General features: G+C 34.3%; 1 protein-coding gene across 1 annotated transcript in view; it reads left to right on the top strand.

Annotated features, from left to right (window-relative positions):
- The window catches only part of LOC130441644 (rab3 GTPase-activating protein catalytic subunit), a 57,045-nt gene that overhangs the window by 38,440 nt on the left and 4,565 nt on the right, over positions 1–14,040 (top strand). Inside the window, exons 4-5 of the mRNA XM_056775419.1 lie at positions 9,832–10,129; positions 11,313–11,705. Of these exons, the coding sequence (XP_056631397.1) occupies positions 9,832–10,129; positions 11,313–11,705 (691 nt within the window). The remainder of the gene's footprint in view (positions 1–9,831; positions 10,130–11,312; positions 11,706–14,040) is intronic.

Here is a 14,040-nt window from a genome sequence, read left to right as displayed (position 1 = left end):
ACATGCGTAGACTATTACACTCCCGAAAGCAAAGTGTCATCTAAGAGTGGAGGAAGAAGGAGCGCTAGTTAAATCAAAGACAACCAGATCCAGAAGCAAGATTATGTGTACTGTATTCTGAGACCGCTGGAGTGCTGTATGTTGATTTTCCATAAAGGCTGTAAAACACCCGTTAAACTTGGTGATAGCTTGAAACGAAGGAGTATTCCAGCGATTCTTCCTTGGGATATCGCGCGCCCTCATACCACGCGTCTTACGCTCGATAAAATATCAAACGTGGAGAGGGAGATACCAGATTATCCTACTCACAGCCCGGACTTATTACTCTGCGACTACCACATCCTTGGACCACTAAAAGGAGCACTTGAAGGTCAAAAATACAACAACGAGTATAGCTGTTCGAGTTTCTTCGATATTGGCATCAAAAAGATGGCAAAGATATATAGCGAAGCTTATTTGTAGATGATTCGAACTTAACTGTGAAAAGGAAACCAAAACTATTTGCTGTTAGGTTGAACAAGATTCGATTAAGAAAGAATAGAACAAATTTCGTCTCTTGATGAAATGAAGAACGCCAGTCGAAGCTTTCAAATCGACGAATGGAAATTGTCGAAGCATTTTTTCCATTCCGATAGAGGTACCTCCAAAACATGTGATTTGAACGCTTCAACCGCTTCTCAGGTGTAGAAAAACATTGGACTCTCAATTTATTTTTGATCTACGAGAACTGATTACCAATCAAGGACTGATTCGTCTTCTGCGTTTGGTTTCAGACAACCATTTGTTTCGAAGTGTTTCGTGAGCAAACTAGTTTTGTGGATTGACTATTTTCAGCATTTAATCACACCGGTATCCAACTCGAAGAAATCTTTTCGACAACCAATTCGTCACGCAATATTGAATGTATCCAAGTGGAACTAATGCTCAATCATGCCTCAATCTCACAGTATGTCACATGACGATCCTGTAATATCAGTTTATGCACAGCATCGATGTTTTCTGGCACAGCAGCCGAATTTGTACGACCTTCATAAAACTTTTCCTGTAGCGAAGTGCCAACACAATTTAATTCGAAAAACCAGCGAAACAATCGAAAGTTCTGAGTACGTTCACCATTACAAATGTCAAACTTTATTATGTCAATGTCAGATTTGACACATTCGCATGCCAAAAGTTAAGTAGCAGCTCTCGTATCGAACAAGACTTTAGTGGCGTCATTTTGTGGTTTCATTCGAATCATTGTACAAAATTCAGTAAATGTTTATTACTGCATCATCTGCAATTACAAACAATAAGTTTGTTATCGAAAAGTGCGTCAGACGGTGTTGATGTAGTGTAGTATGTTCAACATTAAAAAACTGATAACTCCCGGATGTATCATTGTCAGATTATATCTTGTAATTCTGACTGAATTCGAATAAACCCGTTAAAAAATTTATAGGTGAGGTTTTCACGAGTCGTTTAGTTCTATTTTGCATCATGCCATCGGCGTATATGTACGAATAGAATACACGATCCTCCACCTTGACCTTACACGTTGTCATTTCTTTTTAGAGTCCGCTTTACTGGGGAAAAATACTGAACAAGTCCTTTATTTTTATTTCGATCTGTGTATACGTTTGCGAACGTTCCGTTTTGTTTGGAATTCGATAATTCTATGAACAACGAATTTATTGGAATGATTTGTGAGATTACACTATTTAGAAATGATTCATTTCCTTCAGAACTTCAGTCAAATAGATCAAATTCGATAGAACTGAACCAACGCAACAAATCTTTTTGACAGTCTCAAATCAAGTATGCCTCAATGTCACGTTATCGCTGTTTTCTGGCACAATATTTTGAACGACCTTCACGAAATTCATTCTTTAGCTATGTGGGACCATGATTGATTTCGAAAAACCAACGAAACACGATGTCGAAGCGAGTTGGTCGGTCGGTTTAATCCACGTCGTGTAGAACCTTCAAAAAAAATCACGATTGAATTCCGTTTTCGTGTTGTTTGAATTTCATTATGTCGATGTCAGATTTGACATATTCAAATCAGTGTTGCCATATCTCAAAACTTAAGTTTTATTATTTCAGTTACTTCAAACAAATTTCATATATTATTAATTCGTATTAGAATTATAAATTTTTTAATTGTGGCACTTTGGTGTTGTTCAAATTTGAACATGGACACTTCTCTTTTGAAAGGTTGTCTGTAGATTGAAGATATATCGGTAGAAAATTTTTTCAAACCAATAACGTGCGTTTTAGTATAATTGGCTTCAATCTTTATCTAAAATAGATAAGATATATAGACCATTAAAAGTAATGTTTCGTAAATCTAATTAATGGTTTTTTCTTCCATGAAAGTATTCATCAATTATTTTGCAATTAAATCGAACCGATTAATTTTCTTGCCAATTTAATGCTACGATTAATATTAGAAGGGCATTGTGTAAATTGGTTAAAAATTAATAGCGGTTTGGAATGTGTCAAGTTTTGTATATTCTCGAAACCATCAAAAGTTGCTCAAGTTTTGGTTAGTTTGTTTTATAACTTGATTATACCGCACCAACAAATTTTACAATTTAATTGTTTGGATACGTTCCTCATAATCAAAATATTTATTATGTATTTGAATAGTTGATTCGTTTCAACTCAACGTTTAAGCGTGGATACCAAAAAATGATTGCATTGCAATTTCTGCAACATCCCCTTTGGAATCAAATCTTTCCCACGCCAGAATTCTGTGGAGGGTTCGGACTAAATGCTGGATGTAGTTCATTGACAAAATGGGTGATTCAATGATTAGATGATGAAAGGTAAGTTTATACTTAGTGGTTCTGGTATAGAATTTGAGCAAAATTACCTAAAACACTTACTGGACAATACAATATTATATAGGAATTGCATTTCAGTTTTTGACATGCTACAAGGAAGATGGTGATGATTTGTTTCCTCTGGGAATGAAATTTGAGTATCTTATCTTGACACTTAATGATAATACCTGACTTCACAGTGCAAACGTCTTAAAAAACTCTAAAAGAATTTAGCTGGGAAGCGTTTGATAATCCTCCGGACATCGCACGTCTCTGATTACACCTAAAATCTTTCCTTGGCGGTCGACGCTTACACGATGAAGAAGAGCTAAAAGAACATGTTGACACGTGATTGAAAACATATAAAAGCCTACAAAGTTATGTAGGAAATTAGTGCCATAGTTGTAGATTTTTGTACAATAAACATTTTCTCTTTATCTGTACACTTTTTGTTAATATGACCCAAAGGAACTTACTCTGTGGAAAATCGCGTATTTCCAATTCGATATCATGTTTATTAGGAATAGAAAGACCACATAACGCCCAAAATAACCTATCTTATTTACTTTAGTTTGCTGTACATGATGCTGATGATGCCTAAAAAGGCTGAAATCAGTTTAAAACTCATGCAATTCTCTTGTCAACATTCGTATCCCGATAGGACGATGTCACTTAATTCCCCTAGAGAAATCTTGATAAATTCACGTAATACATAGCCAGAAAACCAGTTATTTTCATTGAAATAACGGTTAAACATTTCTTTTCTATCTGTTATTATTATGATTTCATAATCATCTGTTTATTCCGATATCATTGTTAAAGTTCGAAACAGACTGTACAATTAATAATATTACCGCTAGTTGATGGTATTGATGATAATGATGACATGATAGAAATATTTACCGCTATAAGTTTAGTTCCGGCCTTGATAAATTAATTATCGGCGTTTATATTCGATTAGAGTTATTGATTTTGTTTTTCAAGAAGAAACAATCACTATAAATAAAGAATTTGCTCGAAATTCATAGATTCATTCGAGGAAATTCACTCAAGCCTCAATTATCTGGGGCAATTAGAAAAGAATTAGAAAGACGTCTTGTAGACTTTCTTAAAAGTATTTTTTTTTTGAAATTTCGTTTGACGTCAAAAATACCATACGATCTTTCTCCTCTTCGAGCGAGTTTAAGTCATGTGAATGGAAAAAAGTCTAGAAGAATAATATCTGGCGAGTGAGGTGGATATTCAGTTTGCACCAGCCTCTTTTTTCCAGTATATTTGACGATATTACATATGCGAAGACAAGCATTTTCTTTAAACACACACAAAAAAAAAAGACTCGAAGTAAAGGCGTCATTAAGAACCAGGGCAGCTTCACAAGCCCCAACTTTTAGCTTCAAATGGTTTATTAAGGTCATAATTCAATATAAATTACGGCATTCGTTAACGTTAGAAATTTCTTGCGGATATTGCCTTTGGTTGAATCACAAAATTATCTATTTGAAGCTTTCAATCTTCAACTTTTTGATTATTATCATCATGTCTGTTTAAAATTAATAAAAGTGAAGGAACTCGGTACTTCATGAGGTTAGCTCCTTGTCACAAAAAAAATACTCGAAGTAAAGGCGTCATTAAGAACCAGGGCAGCTTCACAAGCCCCAACTTTTAGCTTCAAATGGTTTATTAAGGTCATAATTCAATATAAATTACGGCATTCGTTAACGTTAGAAATTTCTTGCGGATATTGCCTTTGGTTGAATCACAAAATTATCTATTTGAAGCTTTCAATCTTCAACTTTTTGATTATTATCATCATGTCTGTTTAAAATTAATAAAAGTGAAGGAACTCGGTACTTCATGAGGTTAGCTCCTTGTCACAAAAAAAATACTCGAGTAAAGGCGCCATTAAGAACCAGGGCAGCTTCACAAGCCCCAACTTTTAGCTTCAAATGGTTTATTAAGGTTATAATTCAATATAAATTACGGCATTCGTTAACGTTAGAAATTTCTTGCGGATATTGCCTTTGGTTGAATCACAAAATTATCTATTTGAAGCTTTCAATCTTCAACTTTTTGATTATTATCATCATGTCTGTTTAAAATTAATAAAAGTGAAGGAACTCGGTACTTCATGAGGTTAGCTCCTTGTCACAAAAAAAATACTCGAAGTAAAGGCGTCATTAAGAACCAGGGCAGCTTCACAAGCCCCAACTTTTAGCTTCAAATGGTTTATTAAGGTTATAATTCAATATAAATTACGGCATTCGTTAACGTTAGAAATTTCTTGCGGATATTGCCTTTGGTTGAATCACAAAATTATCTATTTGAAGCTTTCAATCTTCAACTTTTTGATTATTATCATCATGTCTGTTTAAAATTAATAAAAGTGAAGGAACTCGGTACTTCATGAGGTTAGCTCCTTGTCACAAAAAAAATACTCGAGTAAAGGCGCCATTAAGAACCAGGGCAGCTTCACAAGCCCCAACTTTTAGCTTCAAATGGTTTATTAAGGTTATAATTCAATATAAATTACGGCATTCGTTAACGTTAGAAATTTCTTGCGGATATTGCCTTTGGTTGAATCACAAAATTATCTATTTGAAGCTTTCAATCTTCAACTTTTTGATTATTATCATCATGTCTGTTTAAAATTAATAAAAGTGAAGGAACTCGGTACTTCATGAGGTTAGCTCCTTGTCACAAAAAAAATACTCGAGTAAAGGCGCCATTAAGAACCAGGGCAGCTTCACAAGCCCCAACTTTTAGCTTCAAATGGTTTATTAAGGTTATAATTCAATATAAATTACTGCATTCGTTAACGTTAGAAATTTCTTGCGGATATTGCCTTTGGTTGAATCACAAAATTACCTATTTGAAGCTTTCAATATTCAACTTTTTGATTATTATCACCATGTCTGTTTAAAATTAACAAAAGTGAAGGAACTCGGTACTTCATGAGGTTAGCTTCTTGTCACAAAAAAAGACTCGAAGTAAAGGCGTCATTAAGAACCAGGGCAGCTTCACAAGCCCCAACTTTTAGCTTCAAATGGTTTATTAAGGTTATAATTCAATATAAATTACGGCATTCGTTAACGTTAGAAATTTCTTGCGGATATTGCCTTTGGTTGAATCACAAAATTATCTATTTGAAGCTTTCAATCTTCAACTTTTTGATTATTATCATCATGTCTGTTTAAAATTAATAAAAGTGAAGGAACTCGGTACTTCATGAGGTTAGCTCCTTGTCACAAAAAAAGACTCGAAGTAAAGGCGTCATTAAGAACCAGGGCAGCTTCACAAGCCCCAACTTTTAGCTTCAAATGGTTTATTAAGGTCATAATTCAATATAAATTACGGCATTCGTTAACGTTAGAAATTTCTTGCGGATATTGCCTTTGGTTGAATCACAAAATTATCTATTTGAAGCTTTCAATCTTCAACTTTTTGATTATTATCATCATGTCTGTTTAAAATTAATAAAAGTGAAGGAACTCGGTACTTCATGAGGTTAGCTCCTTGTCACAAAAAAAGACTCGAAGTAAAGGCGTCATTAAGAACCAGGGCAGCTTCACAAGCCCCAACTTTTAGCTTCAAATGGTTTATTAAGGTCATAATTCAATATAAATTACGGCATTCGTTAATGTTAGAAATTTCTTGCGGATATTGCCTTTGGTTGAATCACAAAATTATCTATTTGAAGCTTTCAATCTTCAACTTTTTGATTATTATCATCATGTCTGTTTAAAATTAATAAAAGTGAAGGAACTCGGTACTTCATGAGGTTAGCTCCTTGTCACAAAAAGAAGACTCGAAGTAAAGGCGTCATTAAGAACCAGGGCAGCTTCACAAGCCCCAACTTTTAGCTTCAAATGGTTTATTAAGGTCATAATTCAATATAAATTACGGCATTCGTTAACGTTAGAAATTTCTTGCGGATATTGCCTTGGTTGGATTGGACTCCAAGTAAGGGCGTCATTAAGAACCAGGGCAACTTCACAAGTTCTTTACAGCTTCGACTATTGGAAAAAGTATCAACTACCGTTTTATTACGTGACTTTTTTCTGGTGAAGTGATGAAATGTATCAGCATTCATTTTTCTTTAAATCTAAATATTTCACCCCTTAAGTCAGCCTTCAGTTTTGCGAACAAAAAATAATCGGATAGTGCCGGCTCAGGTCTGTACTGTGAGTGATCAATCTCTGTAAACCCACTTTCCCGACAAGTAGCATTGGAAATCCAAGTGGTTGTGGACTGGAGTTTGTCATGAAGCAAGCGCTGATTTAGCCGCGGTTTTATCAATAATTTTTTGACGCAACTACCTTACCAAGTCAGAGTTATATACCGCGTTCGGGATTGTATTTGATTCGTTAATGTCATTCATTTTTTTGGTGTTTTTCGCGATGATTTTTGACACAGATTCTTTCCGACGTCACTACATAGTATCTCCTTTGAATTTGGAATTATAGTAAAAAGTCTGTGCTGCAATTTCTTTTATTTTTAGGCACCGGTAACTTAGAACAGTTTCTTTTACTAATTTAACGTTTTCTACAATAGTCATCGTCAGAGAAGCTCACCTACGTGGGTCATCTTGTATGGCTCTCATCCCCAACGAAACAACTTTTTAATATTGAAAATAATGGACATAAGTCACCGTAAACAGCCTCGATTCTGTTTTTGATTTGGGTTGTCACCCAAAATTTAATAACGATTTTCTTGCGGCGCATCTGGACAATCTTTATTTTAGAAATTTATTACTTTGACCATTTTCGGAAATGAATTCGGAGATCTGACATATTTCTATGACGCATATTGAGGTTGGTTACTTTTTTTAATATTGGATCAATATCATCGATTCCCTCATGAATAATCTTACCTATTACCTTTCCTAATTTTATTTTTTGTGTTAATTTTTATGTATTTACGATGTCTAATGAGTAAGTACTTATATGTATTATATTTGCGACAATAATATATCATTATTAAATCTCGAGAACAATGCGTTGGTAGTGTGGGAAAAACGTCATGCAAATAAAGCTGGGAAAACTCCTTAAACACATTTTCGCTCTACTTTGCTAAATAACATATTATACTTAACATAGACGTTCCGTTTAATGAAAAAACACTTATTTTATATTATTTTCAATTGTTTTAATGTAAGTAAAAACCATTAATCAATTTCTATAAAGAGTGTCTGATTCTCCGAAACCGCATAAGTTTTTTATTCACTTGCGGTATTACAATTCTCCTCAACCTTATCACTGCGACGCCCTTCTGTAGTCGGGCCGGAAGCTTTTCATGCTTTGCTCCATTTTAGAAGGTCTAAACGAATTTTCTGTGCTTGTCGACCATTCCTAAAGTCGGTTACAATATTTTCAGCATTTGACTGTTGCAACTGACTAACATAATCAGTTGATATTGATAATATTGATAAAGTAATATTATCAGTGAAAAGGTTAAATATTATTATCAATACGCTACCCAGTAATACTTAGTTGCCGTGCCAAAAACGATTTCCAAATTTTAAAATTAATGCCACATGGTAGTTTTATTCGAATGGGGGTGCGTGTGATAAAGAATTTTCTAAAAGCCTTTTTATATTCTTACTACCAATTGAATTTTAGTATACACACTTCTAGATGTTCAAGCATCGATTAATAATCAAATATTATGCACCTGTATAAACAAATATAAAAGAATAAATTGTCCTCCCACTCCTTTTGACTCAATAATAATATGTATTGTGTATATATAGGCGCTCCACAATCAAATTATCTTTGCTCGACGTTATTTTTTCCACCGGTCTAATGCTGTGTGCATTTGCAAACTGTTACCAGTTAAATAGGTTCTAAAAAAACCTTTACACCTATAAAAAGTGACCAAGGAAACGCGAATCCGCGTGGAGGAGGAGAAACCTCTACCAGCCTAAACTGCCAGCCAATATTGTCAGAAATTTAAAGCTAGTTTTAAATGAAACCAATTCCACTCATGTCTCCTATGAGCCTCCAAGTATTATTTCGCGAGGAAGGCATTAGATAATTTGGTTTTTCTTCTTGATTACTTTCCCTGCGTATCCCAATCGATGCTGATGCATAGCGTCTCAGCATCCAACTTCGCTCTTCGCGTCGAAGTTTCCATTTTTTTTTAGAGCTAAGCATTGCTTCGACCAATGTCTTTGATGTGATGCCTTGAACCAGCGTGGCCTTCAGTTCATGTCGGTATATCTCAAATTTGGGCTTAAAAAAAAATTCATCTGCTCTGCTGCAAGTTGGACATTCCGGGGACTGAAAGTACCCATGCCTAGACAGAATATGCTTAAGGTACCAGTTAACAGCTTGAGTTTTATATAATTACTTAAGCGGTTGATCCAGCGTTCCTTGGAATGTAGAGAGCCCTTATAGGTAATACATTTCACATATATTTTGCTTAGATTGAACACAACTAAAGCTGAAATTGTTTGCAAGTCGTGGTTGGAAAAAACTTTTTATATTTCCGCTACAAAATATATTTGTACCCCTTTGGTAAGTTTTCTTTAAAAATTATATTGTATGGGTGTATTTGCTTGATAAAACGTTTATGTCACGCGATGTTCATTTCATGTTTCTGTGAGAAATCAAAAGATGATATGATATAAACCCCAATTTGTCTAAATCGTCCGTCTCTACATCCTCTAAATATTGTATTTCAATTTCAAAAGGTTTAGCTCGGCATGACATTAATTACTATTTTGAGACACACTGTAGAACAAAATATATTGAATTAATACGATGAAATTAAGTAATGATTTGAACTAAACAGTTACTCTCTCTAAATAACTATAATTTCACTCTTCCACACGATTGTCGAACAAATTATTCAGTAACAAACCATGAAATTTATTTATCATACAATTCTGATTACTTTAATCTCAGCTAAATGAATTTTCTATCAGCACGAGCCTAGCGGCGTCAAACAAACGTTTATTTCTTTCTGTATAACCGTCGTACATGATATCCTGGTTGTAATATTCACACATTTTATTTCATTATAGATTATCTCCAGGTTTAGACGTAAGAACGTGTTTGCTGCATCAAAAACTTCAAATGTTGAATCATTGCATAGAAAGGAAAATAACGAGAGAAAACGCCCAACAACCCATGTACGAATCAGCAGAAGACTCGTCCACAGATGACGAATTCTACGATTGTTCGTCCGAAAAACCTCCCGAAGAGAAAAGTAAAGAGAAACAATCTCTATGGAATCAACCCGTCGGAAGATTGTGCAAATGTGGAAATTTGAAATTGTTGAAAACCGGAAACACTCTGTATATTCCCGTAACGCAGGAACAGGTGAATCATAACATTTGTTCTCGATAGTAAACTATCCGAACCGTTAATCCATTACAACATTGGTTGTTGTTTGGTTCTCTGCTGGTCTGGAATATCCTCTGGCACCTTGTTATTCTTTTAATTTCGTCTCTGTTCATCTATATGAGCTGATCCATCTTCTGACCCATGTATTAGAGAAGCTATTGACCTAGTGTATACGCCGGATTGTTCACCAGTCAAGCAAGCAACGATTTTGTTGACTCATGTATAATTCAAAACAACGATTGATCATTATCTTAAGTTGTAACTTATTATGTATATACTCCCGGTAGAAACTGACTCAGAAAGACAACTGTACTATGAGCGAATGCAAAGACTTTATTACCTTCCTTGAGGAAAATTGAAATTGCTCTGACTCTGATAGATATTACTTGGTAAAAAGATTTCAAATGACAATGTCTCCAGTCCACTATTTGGCTAATATATTTGATTTGAACGTATTGAGCCAGGAACAACGAGAACAAGGTCTTGAATATGGTGAAACTCTTTGAGAAATAATCTTGAACGGAGTTATAATAGACCTTGTTCGGCAGCTTCAGGTATTGCTTCATCTGCTGGACTTTTGTTTTCTACATTTGGTTTAATTCGCTTTCAAAAATTTGTTTCAAACTGTTTTCAAAGGAGAATTTTTAGGCCATAACTACAAGGCAAGGGAATCAGCCTTCATCATTTCAAAATCATGGACTCTTCAAGTTATCTTTGTTGATATTTTCTGCTTCACTTTTGTCGTGTCTGGTTCAATCTTTTCATATTTAATATTATCTGTTTTTAGAGTTTCTTCGATTGGATCCCGTCACTGCATCTGCCTCCGTAGTTCTCAGTGAACTCTGTCCTTATGTCGCAGCTCTATCAACAGCAACAATTCTAGACGGTTCAGAAATTCCGTGGCGAGTCCAACTTTTTGGAGTCCAAACAAAGCAATTCTGTAAAACGTCTTTTTTTGGAAATATTTCTTCAATACTCATTCTGACACAATCTAAAATATCAAAATATACAATTTTGTGATATGATCCTTCCTTATTTCGAACATCTGTTCTTCCTGGATAGTATTTGTCATCGTTAAACCACCTCCAAGTTCATTACATTATATCTAAATATTCCAATTCCTATAATTCCCGAAATTTCAAATGTTGTTTTCTAATAGGCACTGAAAACTGAAGACCAAGTGCAAGAACATTCCGATTTTCTCCTTAACCTCGGTTCAAACGCGGAAGCAACAGAAATAAGAGCCAGATTGATGAGCGCTTCGTTACTTTCCGATATGGAATCCTTCAAAGCAGCCAATCCTGGAGCCGTAGTCGAGGACTTTATAAGATGGTATTCACCTGCCGATTGGATAGAAGAAGACGAATTGGATCAGTGGGGTCAAAAAGTGGGACATTTAAGTTCGAGAATGCTCATCGCTGAAAATAATATCTGGATGGAAACATGGGAATCCGCAAAACCAGTACCGGCGCATAGGCAGAAGAGATTGTTCGACGATACGAGGGAAGCCGAAAAGGTTTTGCAATTTTTGGATTTGAGATCGATCGCACAGGTAAATCTCTTAATTGTATAGCGTATTTTTATTTCTAGGTGTGAAATTAATTCCAACAAATTTGTTATTTAATTGGACCATTAACTTTTGGTATCGAGACTTTCAATTCGTTGTCTTAAAAACAAGAATGTAGCGTCGACCTGTGAAGACAGGAATTCAGCGTGAATTAGTGGGAGTTTTCGATTCGAAAAACGGAAACGTAACGTCAATCTGAACAATAAAAAAAAAGGAATTTCGCTTCGCTTTTTCAAAAAAAAGTAATGTAGCGTCAATCTGTGGAGATTTTCGCTTCGTTTTTTTTTAAAAAAAAGGAATTTAGCGTCAATCTGTGGAGATTTTCGCTTCGCTTTTTATAAAAATGGAATTTAACTTCAATCTGTGGGAATTTTCGCTTCAAGTTTTTTTTTAAAGAAACGTAGCGTAAATCTGTGGGTATTTTCGCTTCATTTTTGATAAAAAAAGAAATGTATAGTCAAACTGTGGAAATTTTCGCTTCGCTTTTTTAAAAAAAAGGAATTTAGCGTCAATCTGTGGAGATTTTCGCTTCGTTTTTAAAAAAAAAAAGGAATTTAGCGTCAATCTGTGGAGATTTTCGCTTCGCTTTTTATAAAAATGGAATTTAACTTCAATCTGTGGGAATTTTCGCTTCAAGTTTTTTTTTAAAGAAACGTAGCGTAAATCTGTGGGTATTTTCGCTTCGTTTTTTATAAAAAAAGGAATGTATAGTCAAACTGAGAGAATTTTCGCTTCGCTTTTTCAAAAAAAAGTAATGTAGCGTCAATCTGTGGAGATTTTCGCTTCGTTTTTTTAAAAAAAAAAGGAATTTAGCGTCAATCTGTGGAGATTTTCGCTTCGCTTTTTATAAAAATGGAATTTAACTTCAATCTGTGGGAATTTTCGCTTCAAGTTTTTTTTTAAAGAAACGTAGCGTAAATCTGTGGGTATTTTCGCTTCGTTTTTTATAAAAAAAGGAATGTATAGTCAAACTGAGAGAATTTTCGCTTCGCCTTTTCAAAAAAAAGTAATGTAGCGTCAATCTGTGGAGATTTTCGCTTCGTTTTTTTTAAAAAAAAGGAATTTAGCGTCAATCTGTGGAAATTTTCGCTTCGCTTTTTATAAAAATGGAATTTAACCTCAATCTGTGGGAATTTTCGCTTCAAGTTTTTTTTAAAGAAACGTAGCGTAAATCTGTGGGTATTTTCGCTTCGTTTTTTATAAAAAAAGGAATGTATAGTCAAACTGAGAGAATTTTCGCTTCGCTTTTTCAAAAAAAAGTGATGTAGCGTCAATCTGTGGAGATTTTCGCTTCGTTTTTTAAAAAAAAAAGGAATTTAGCGTCAATCTGTGGAGATTTTCGCTTCGCTTTTTATAAAAATGGAATTTAACTTCAATCTGTGGGAATTTTCGCTTCAAGTTTTTTTTTAAAGAAACGTAACGTAAATCTGTGGGTATTTTCGCTTCGTTTTTGATAAAAAAAGAAATGTATAGTCAAACTGTGGAAATTTTCGCTTCGTTTTTAAAAAAAAAAAGGAATTTAGCGTCAATCTGTGGAGATTTTCGCTTCGTTTTTTAAAAAAAAAGGAATTTAGCGTCAATCTGTGGAGATTTTCGCTTCGCTTTTTATAAAAATGGAATTTAACTTCAATCTGTGGGAATTTTCGCTTCAAGTTTTTTTTTTAAAGAAACGTAACGTAAATCTGTGGGTATTTTCGCTTCGTTTTTGATAAAAAAAGAAATGTATAGTCAAACTGTGGAAATTTTCGCTTCGTTTTTTAAAAAAAAAGGAATTTAGCGTCAATCTGTGGAGATTTTCGCTTCGTTTTAAAAAAAAAAAGGAATTTAGCGTCAATCTGTGGAGATTTTCGCTTCGCTTTTTATAAAAATGGAATTTAACTTCAATCTGTGGGAATTTTCGCTTCAAGTTTTTTTTTAAAGAAACGTAGCGTAAATCTGTGGGTATTTTCGCTTCGTTTTTTATAAAAAAAGGAATGTATAGTCAAACTGAGAGAATTTTCGCTTCGCTTTTTCAAAAAAAAGTAATGTAGCGTCAATCTGTGGAGATTTTCGCTTCGTTTTTTTTAAAAAAAAAGGAATTTAGCGTCAATCTGTGGAGATTTTCGCTTCGCTTTTTATAAAAATGGAATTTAACTTCAATCTGTGGGAATTTTCGCTTCAAGTTTTTTTTTAAAGAAACGTAGCGTAAATCTGTGGGTATTTTCGCTTCGTTTTTTATAAAAAAAGGAATGTATAGTCAAACTGAGAGAATTTTCGCTTCGCTTTTTCAAAAAAAAGTAATGTAGCGTTAATCTGTGGAAATTTTCGCTTCGTTTTTTTA

This window comes from Diorhabda sublineata, chromosome 3, assembly GCF_026230105.1.
Source record: "Diorhabda sublineata isolate icDioSubl1.1 chromosome 3, icDioSubl1.1, whole genome shotgun sequence".
NCBI classification, from domain to species: domain Eukaryota; kingdom Metazoa; phylum Arthropoda; class Insecta; order Coleoptera; family Chrysomelidae; genus Diorhabda; species Diorhabda sublineata.
Note: the sequence above shows the minus strand (reverse complement) of the source record. Positions and strands in the feature narration are given on the sequence as shown.